Consider the following 9,927-nt stretch of genomic DNA (forward strand, 5'->3'; position numbering starts at 1 on the left):
CACGGAGTATGAGGCCTGCTTGAGAGTCTCCCTCTCTCTCCCTCTGCCCCTCCCCCAACTTGTGCATGCACTTGCACTCTCTCTCAAAATAAATAAAATCTTTAAAAAAAAAAAAGGCAGAGGTTGTCAGACTAGAATTAAAAAAGCAAAATAAAACCATAGGCTGTATACAAGAAATGCACTTTAAATACACAGAAAGGTTAAAATAAAATAGGAAAAGATATATTGTTCAAATAATAATCTTGAAAAAAAAATAAAACAATGGGAATGGCTTATCAAAAAAAAAAAAAAAAAAGCATCCTTCAGAGTAAGGAATATTACCAAAGATAAAGACAGACATTCTATAATGATCAACCAACCAATTCATTAAGAAGATTCAACAATCCTAAATATGATACACCAAAGAACAGATTAATGGAACTCAGACCCACTACATATATGGTCAGTTATTTTTCAACAAAGTTGCCAAAGTAACTCAGTGAGGAAAGGATAATCTTCTCAATAAAGGGTGCTGAAACAACTGGATATCCATATAAAAGGAAAAAAAAGAACTTCAATCCCTATACTACACACAGTTATTAACTCACAACTTAGATCTAAAACGTAAAAGCTAAAACCATAAGATTTCTAAAATAAAATACAGGAAAAAAAAAATCTCCCTGTGGGGTGCCTGGGTGGCTCAGTTGGTTAAGCGACTGCCTTCGGCTCAGGTCATGATCCTGGAGTCCCGGGATCGAGTCCCGCATCGGGCTCCCTGCTCAGCAGGGAGTCTGCTTCTCCCTCTGACCCTCCCCCCTCTCATGCTCTCTCTATCTCATTCTCTCTCTCAAATAAATAAATAAAATCTTTAAAAAAAATTAAAAAAAAAAAGTCTCCCTGACTGTGAAGAATTTCTTAGGATATTTCTTAGGATAAAAAAAGTACAAACCATAGAAGAAAAATTGATGTCAGACTTCATCAAAATTTAAAACTTCCATTCTTCATAGGACATTGTCACAGAGATAACAATCACAATACATAGTATCTCACAGAATATGTACCTAAAATTAATGATGAATTCTTGCAATAAGACAAACAACCCAAGAAAAACTTAAAGAGATTCTCACAAAATTACATTAAAGGGAAATAAGCACATGAAAAAAGCCAATGGCATGTGTAAAAGGGAAATGCAAAATAAAACCACAATGAGATATTACTATTCTCCGTCTAAAGTGGCTAAAATTAAAACAAACAAAGAAACCTTATAATACCAAGAATGTGAAATGTACCCAGTATAAATATCAGTAAGTATGTGGAGCACTGGAACTTTTACACATTCCTAACAGGACTGTACAATGATACGACCGTTCTGAAAAACAGGCTGCAGTTTCTCATGAAGTTAAACATACAGCTAATATATGACCAAGCAATCCCACTTACAGGTATTTGTATGAAAACCTATGTCTACACAAAACCTACATGATGGTTCATAACAGCTTTATTCATAATAACCCAAACTGAAGACAACCCAAATGATCACCAGCAGATGAACAAACAATTTGTGGTATCCCCCCAAAAAACAGAACTCAGCCCTAAAAAGCAGGAACATGCAAGAACATGTAGGAATCTAAAAAACAAGGTGAAGAAGCCAAGCATAAAATAATACAGACTGTATGATACCATTTATAAGAAAACCTAGTAGCAGAAAGCAGAGGGGCTAGGGGCAGGAGTACTGAAAGCAAAGAAGCATAAAAAGTATTTTAGTGGTGAAAATGTTCTATTGATTGTTTTAGTGGTTACTAGTGGAGAGAGTCTTCCTTGGGCTTCTTGCACTCCTACATGTCTTGCTGAGTGTGCTAAGATTGCAAGGCCCAGACCAACTGCTCTTGAACTTGAGCCATTCTATAGCTGGTAACCTTGAAAGACAAGGTAATGTCTTCCCCTGAACAAAGAGCAAGCTCACTTACTGCTTTCTAGAAAAGCAGTGGATTCCCCAAGTTCAACATTCTTCAGCTGCAACACAAACCCAGTGAGGGAGCATCTATCTTGGCCATACTGTCTTGCCTCTGGGAGACTTGGGGAAAGGGAAACCTATGCAAATATGCTGACTTTCACACTATTTACTGTGCCATGAATAACATACTTCTTTCTCTGATCCAGGAGTCTCCTGCTTCTGCCAGCATCCAGTAGTAACAGTAACAGACTAGCTTTTAGCTTGCTCAAATCCTAGATAAAATGTTATGCCTCAAATGGGTACAATTTACTGAATATAAATGGAAGAGAAAGGGAAAAAGGTGTATGAGAAAGAAGGAAATGGACAAAAAGGAAGAAGAGGAAGAAGAGAATGAGAATGAAGAGGAAGAGGGAGGGAAGAAGTGGTTGGAACACCAGATATTCCTTAGTATGCAGAATGAATCAATCCAGACTTATGAAGAATGTTTGAGTGTGTTTATCACATCCAACACACACACACACACACACACACACGTAAATGTTCTCCAAGACCCTTCCTCAAGGAATTAAATATATTGGTGAAGGATGTACTGATTTCCTTGAAAACTGCTGTGGTGGCTGTCCTTTGCAGTTCTGGGTTAAAGATGGCCAATACTGCCTTTAGAGGGGGCTCCCTGATTTCAATGGGATAGTGGGATTCCCAGAGTGACAAAGGATAAGTAGAAGCACTTAATCCTCAGATAAAAAGTAGGTATGGTTATAATAGGCAAGCAAGAGGGCCAGACCTGTCATCAGAATGGTTTGGATCTCTGGTGGTGGCTAACCATGGTGTCCTAAGGAAAAACAGGTGGGCAGTATACTTGATGAGAAGGAAAAAAGAAAACAAAAACAAAAAAAACCCTAGGTTTATCAATCTGAGGCCTGACTTAAGTGGCCACAATGTTAAGAATTATGGCATGTCACCTATACACAGGCTGAGCTTGTTCAAAGACACAGAGCCCCTGGGAAAAAAGGAGACAATGGGTTCTACCGAGGCAGGACCCTACAACATTGCATCAAGAGCATACCTGAAGTCTTCCTCCTAGCCTTTCCGAGAGAACATGCAGCTTTTCATCAAGGAGACAGTGCATGTGGGAAACAGAATCACTTGGGCTTTTTAGGGGTTACTCAACACTGGCTCTAAGCCCATGCTAACCTTTAAGGACCAGGAGATCACTGTGGTAAACCAGTCAGATCAAGAGCTGTGATGTCATATGAAGAAAGAAGTGTTTTGGCTCCGATTCATCTCACAGTGGACCCAATGAATCCATGGACCCATCCTGTGTTCTTGAACACAGTTAAAGGCTCCCTAAACTATGGAGTAAGGGTTATCAGCATAAGAAGGGCCAAGTGTTTAAAAAAAAAAAAAAAGGCCAAGTAAAATCCCCTAGATGTGCTCCTTTCTAACAAAATAATAAATCCAAAGCAACAGCACATCTCTGTGGAAACTGGAGGACAATACCAACAAGAAAGACTTAAAAGATAGTGGGATGGGGATTGTTAGGACATTCTGTTTCACTAGCCAGTGGAGAGGACTTGGATCTTCGAGAATGACTATGGGTTAGAGTAAACCAAATGAAGTGGTGACTCCAATTGTAGTTGTTCCAGATATAGTCTCTACTGGGACAAATCAACACAATCCCTGGCACCTCGTATGCATCCATCAAGCTAACAAATGCTTTCTTTTTACCTATTCCAAAAGCAGACCACCGGAAGCTGTTTTCATCTTACAGTCCAGAAATACACTTTGACTGTCATAGCTCAGGGCTTCATCAATATTCCAGCTATCTTTCATTATTTGGTCCACAGAGTGTGGGCATCTCAACACCTCACAGGTCCACTACATTGTTAGTTCAACCAGCAAATCCTGTATCCCCACCCACACTTGGTGCCATCCAGCTTTCTACTTTTTGCCAACCTAACAGGTGGGAAAAGACACTATTACTCTTCTAATTTTCCTGTCTCTGATTATTTAATAATTCCAAACACCTCTTTCTATGCACGTTAAGATTTACTATTCTGTAACCTACTCATTAATATCCTTTGACTATTTTTCTACAGAGGTTGCTGCCCTCTTTCTATTGATATGTAGTTCCTTGTCTAGTCTACATATTAATCCCTTATCATTAATCCCTTATCAATTTGGGCACTGCAAATACCTTCTCATTCTTTGTCTTTCACTGAATGAAAATCTTTAGTTTTTATATAATCGAAGTCATTTTTTACCTTTATAAATTTTTGAAGCTTCCTTTTCCCTTAGGAAAGAGCTTCTTCAATAATGTCTTCCATTAATTTTATAATTTCTCTTACATTTAGGTCTTTTTAATTTATCCATAACCCATCCTTTCTAAAGCGTAAGGTTTGTTTTTTCTCCATATAGTGAGCCACTCTTCCTAACATGACTCCTTTCTCCAGTGATTTATGATGCCACCCTTAAGTTCCTGAACACATATGGGCAAGGCTCTGCTCTCTAATTTGTTCCCCAAGTCTATTTTTCTGTTCATGCACTGACACTACAGTTTTTATTACTACAGTCTTGAAACAGTATCTTAATTTCTGATAAGGCAAGCTCCACCAAAACAAATATTAAAGATTGCTTTAGCTATTCACAAACTTTATCCCATCTGCCATATGAATTTGAGATTTAGGTTACTGTTTGTCCGACAAACCAACTAGAATCTTGATGGCAATTTAATCAAATTTATAGATCAAAATGGAGAAAAATGACCCTCATAATAATAAACAAACATATCCCAAGAACGTGGAAAGTTTTTCCTTATTTAGATCCTCTTCTAGTTCCTTATTAAAGTTTTAAAGTTTTCTTCTTAAAGTTCTCATGTACTCTTGTGTTAATTCCTAGAGACTTTACAGTTTTGATGTTTTTATTTATTACAATATTTACTTTTGATTACCTTTCCTAGTTGGTTATTGCTAGTGTAGTAAATGCTACTAATTTTTGTAGTTTGATCTACCTGTAACCCTGCTAAACTCTTACTAGTTCTAATAGTTTCTCTGGATTCTTTTTTTTTTTTTTTTTTTAAAGATTTTTATTTATTTATTCATGAGAGACAGAGAGAGAGAGGCAGAGGGAGAAGCAGGCTCCCAAGGAGCAGGAAGCCCGATGCGGGACTCGATCCCAGGACCCTGAGATCATGACCTGAGCCGAAGGCAGACGCTTTAACCATCTGAGCCACCCAGGCGCCCGTTTCTCTGGATTCTAATGGTTCTTCTAGATAAGTGATAATATCTGCAAATAATGAGTTTTTATGCTTCCCTTCATATCCTTATATTTATTTTTTCCCTTTGTAGTGTTAGCCAGGACTTTTCTTACCGTGTTAAACAACAGTGATAGAGGGCATCCTTGTTACTGATCTTAAAGTGAATGCATCTAAAATTTCTCCATTAAGTATTATTATTTGCTGTAGGTTTTTGGTAATGACCTTGATCTGGTTACCTCATATTCCAAGCTTGCTAAGAGTTTTTATCATATATAGTTGTTGATCTTATTGAATGTTTTTATAATATCAAGATAATCATGATTTTTCTCCTTTAGCCTACTAATGTGATAAATTACATTAATAGTAAACAGATGTTGAATCATATCTACATTCTTAAACTCCATGGATCATGATTTAACACAGACATGAAGTAGGATTTCATATCTATGCTAATAACTGAAACACATCTATAATTTTCTCCTATCGTCCCTACCTAGGTTTAAAATCAAGATTTCACTAACTTTATAAATTGAGCTAGGCATCTTTTTATTTCCCTATTTCCCAGAACAACTTGTAAAAAGGAATTGTTAAAGTTCAAAGCAACTCACTGATCTCAGCCCAGTTTTTGAAAGTGGAGGTCTTTACCATTTCAGTTTGTTAAATATTAATTCAAGCCATCCATTTCTTCTGACACCAACTTTCAGTTTGTATTTTTCTAAGAATTTATACTTTTCATCTAGGCTCTCATATTTATTAACCTATAGTTCATAAAATTCTTTTTTAAAATTCTCATGCTTGGGGCACCTGGATGGCTCAGCCATTAAGCGTCTGCCTTCCGCTCAGGTCATGATCCCAGGGTCCTGGGATCGAGCCCCGTGTCGGGCTCCCTGCTCCGAGGGAAGCCTGCTTCTCCCTCTCCCACTCCCCCTGCTTGTGTTCCCTCTCTTGCTGTGTCTCTCTCTGTCAAATAAATAAATAAAATCTTTAAAAATATAAAAAATTTAAAAAAAGTCTCGTGCTTGTAGTTATTTCCCATTTTCCCTTAATTATATTTGCATCTTTTTTTTTTATTTTTATTCTTATGTTAATCCCCATACATTACATCATTAGTTTTAGATGTAGTGTTCCATGATTCATTGTTTGTGCATAACACCCAGTGCTCCATGCAGAATGTGCCCTCCTCAATACCCATCACCAGGCTAACCCATCCTCCCACCCCCCTCCCCTCTAGAACCCTCAGTTTGTTTTTCAGAGTCCATCGTCTCTCATGGTTCGTCTACCCCTCCGATTTCCCCTGCTTCATTCTTCCCCTCCCGCTACCTTCTTCTTTTTTTTTTTCTTAACATATATTGCATTATTTGTTTCAGAGGTACAGTTCTGAAATTCAACAGTCTTATATTTGCATCTTTTTTCTTGATCAATCTTATCAGAGGTCTAGCTTATTAATCTTCAAAGAACAATCTTTTGGTTCAGCAAATCTTTTGTTCCTAATTTCACTGGTTTCTGCTCTTAATTTGATGGTGTTTTCTGAACTCTTCAAATGAACCATATAAACACTAAAACAAGCTTCTGTCAGCATTTAGATAAGTCACCTGGCCACTCTGTCCAAGGCCTGGTTTCACTATATATAGACTTCAATATACAAACTATATTATTCTCACATATGCATGATACAAAAAAAAAAAAAATCATATCCGATTCTTACCAACCATACCTACACATGAAAGTCCTTGACCAAAGCTTTATCTTGAAGGCAAATAAATGATATTATGTGCTGGTCCCCACCAAAAAAATTAAAGTGTAAAGCTGTAACTGTACATCTGAATCAAGGCAGATATTTTCTCTGCACAGCTAATTGGACAATTACTGGTACCGCTTGATAAAATTAGTAACTAGAAATGAAATCTCCAGTTGCTTTACCAGATGCTATTCAAAACCTGCAGTTATTAATAGGAGAGTAAAATCTGGCTGCCATGGTCACTTTTCACCACTACCACCACCTCCAAATAAACCCACTCAAAGCAAAAGCACTTTTTTTCCCTAGCTATAGAAGCATACCTCCTGGTTAGGGGCAGTTTGGGATTACAAAACAGATTTTGGTCTTCAATCTTTCTGCTCGCAATTGAACATTAAGGGAAGGCAGACCACTAACATAAAGTTCAACATTCAACATAATCTTGGATTTGGACACATGCTAAATGGCTTATTCTTATGAGTGTAGGCTTTGAAAAGTAATTGTATACGTTATTAGCTTCAAAACGGATGTCGTTCCCACCGCATTGGTGTTACCGAAGAAACTACTCCTACATTTCCCTATCAGGACGCAGAAGGTGTACGCTGAAGAAGGGAAAGAACGAGATGTAGACATTGGTCAACTTTCTAATTCCTGAGTTGTTTAACGCAGACTAGCTAAAAGCACAAGAACACAATTGACAAGAGTTCAATCTGGTTACCAAAAAAAAAAAAAAAAAAAAGACTCTCCCTAACGAAACTCAGAAGGCCTTATTTTCCCCTCACGTCTGAAGGCGAAACTTTGAAGGGGGAACGGAGAAGAGCTTCTTCATGTTGCGAGATAGCCAGCTGTGATAAAGATCGCATTTGCAGGAGAACTTGGGGCTGTGTGCACACCAGGCTGCTTCTCTAGGCCAGGTAACCCAAGAAGCCAGGGCCGCTCCGGCGCTGGCCGCAGACACCAAGGGGGGGGGGGGGGCGGGGAGGGGAGGAGAGACCCAGGCCTGAAACAAAGGAAGCGGGGCTGGCCGAGAAGGGTGGATTCGGCGTCCGGGTGGGGAGGAGAAAAGCCAAGGCTGCTGGGGAGAGGCTGGACTCACAGAACTTGGAGGTGGAGGTGTTGATGTTGATGGTGGAGCTGGGGGTGGGGGCGGGGGCCGCCTTGGCCACAGCGGCGGCCGTGTCGCAGCTCTTCAACATCATGATCACCCCATTGGCCTCCGGCGGTGGTGGCGGCCCCATCGAGAGCCCCTCCTTGGGGCCTTTCCTGTCCACCGAGGCCGCGGGCACCGCCAGCAGCTGCCCCCCCGGCGGCTCTCGCGCAGGGGCTGGGATCGACGAGGGGGGCGGCGGCGGTGGCGGGGGCTGCCGGAAGCCGTCCACCGCGGCCTCCCAGTTGTTGTGGTTCTGGTCGTCCATCATCGCCACGTAGCTGCCCCACTCCTCCTCTTCCATGCTTTCCTCCATCCTGCAGGCCCCCAGCACCCGCCCGCCTCACAGGCACCTGCCGCCCGTCTCAACCCCGGGCCAGGGGGCACCGCAGCCTCCTCGAGCTCACATCGCCGGGGGCCGGCACGGGCGCGGCGGGGAGGGGAGCGGCGCGCCGGGTCTCTCCGTCTCCGCCGGCCCGACTCTCAGAGACAGGGCTGACGGCGGTGGGCGCTCCCGGGCTCTAGCCTGGGAGAGGCAGCCGTAAAGCGGCAGCGCCCCTCACGACATTTTACAGCAACTTCCAACAGGCGGTTGGAAAGGGTGGCTGGGGGAGCGGCCAGGAGGGCACGTGGTGCGAGGAACGAGCCAGGAGAAAGCAAAGCAAAAAGGGGCAGGAGCGGTGAGTCACCCCCACGCAAAAGGGCAAAGGTTTGGCTCGCCTCCGCTGGCCCCGCGCTGAGAGAGGAGGGGCCCCGGGCCCGGAGGGGCGGGCGTCGATCCCGCCCCCGGTCCGGCCCCACGTGACAAGGGAGTTTGCGCACGCGCGTTCTGTGTCTGGTTACCAGGGCGACCGGAATCTGGCCCGTTCCTGGAGATGCGCCCCAGAGCCTCTGGCGTTCGCTGTGGTACAGGTTCCCGTCTCTGTGGTGGTTTTCTTACGCCCGCCGCGTTTACTGGATCTTCGTACCGCACAGGGTCTCGCGGCCCCGGCCTTTGGTTGACACGGAGCTAAGAGGCCACAAGAGGCCTGGGTTCGCACATTATAAAAGGGTGGGACTGCCCTAGGGGGCCCTTGATGGGTCTGCTGGTGGGCCTCTCAGCCCATACTACCGAAACCTTCGAAACCAAGAATAAAAACCGAAACATAGCAAGGTGGCTTAAAAAAAAAAAAAAAGGCGTTTGAGCTATTCATGGACTTTTTTTTTCAAGTTCCTTAACTTCTCTATACACCGAGGCCAGGAATTTTAAATTTTTAAATGCCAGGCTTCACACAGTGTTCAACAAATCTGACTACAAATTTGAGATTATGTGTGAGAGTCCTGGGGGGGGGGGGCAAAAAGGAGAGGTTATGTAACTATATTATAATTTCTTTAATTTCTCTGCATTCTCAAATTATGGCAATAGTATGTTACAGGAGAACAAATGTTATTTTTATTGTGTTTATAGCTCATTCTAGCTACTGGTGATAAAGTTGACTAGAAAAACCTGTTATTATTTACTCTGGCAGATAATGAATCTTTATTTCCACAGATGTGTGATTAATGTGAAAAATCACTTCAGCTGCTGAAAAATCATTATCTCGGGTGTACTTCAGTGTCCACATTTATTTGGGCTTCTCTACGTATGTTTTCCCAACTGTATTCAGTGCTATACTTAATGCAACTGTTTACCAGTCACTTAACAATGATTTAATTCTAGACAGTGCTCCCACATATTAGTGGCACATATTTTTTGAAGCAATGCATGTTTTTAATTACATGAGCCTGGAACTACACTAATTCTCTGGCCCTGGGAAATTTTTGGAATATTTTCTTAAGTGAGAGATAATTGAGCAAAATGCTAAGGGTGGAAAAAA

At 41.7% G+C, this 9,927-nt stretch overlaps 1 protein-coding gene across 3 annotated transcripts in view; it reads right to left on the reverse strand.

The window, feature by feature from the left end:
* The window catches only part of CACUL1 (CDK2 associated cullin domain 1), an 85,943-nt gene extending 77,259 nt beyond the window's left edge, over positions 1-8,684 (reverse strand). For 2 of the 3 annotated variants that reach the window (XM_064595327.1, XM_054508424.2), the window contains exon 1: positions 8,021-8,684. In XM_064595327.1, the coding sequence (XP_064451397.1) occupies positions 8,021-8,387 (367 nt within the window). In that variant the 5' untranslated portion in view covers positions 8,388-8,684. The remainder of the gene's footprint in view (positions 1-8,020) is intronic. The other variant, XM_045878947.3, reaches the window with a different exon arrangement.
* Positions 8,685-9,927: the final 1,243 nt, after the last annotated feature.

The sequence above is a fragment of the Mirounga angustirostris genome, unplaced genomic scaffold (assembly GCF_029215605.1).
Source record: "Mirounga angustirostris isolate CCGP_5_RB_7025 unplaced genomic scaffold, mMirAng1.0.hap1 SCAF_6, whole genome shotgun sequence".
NCBI classification, from domain to species: Eukaryota; Metazoa; Chordata; class Mammalia; order Carnivora; family Phocidae; genus Mirounga; species Mirounga angustirostris.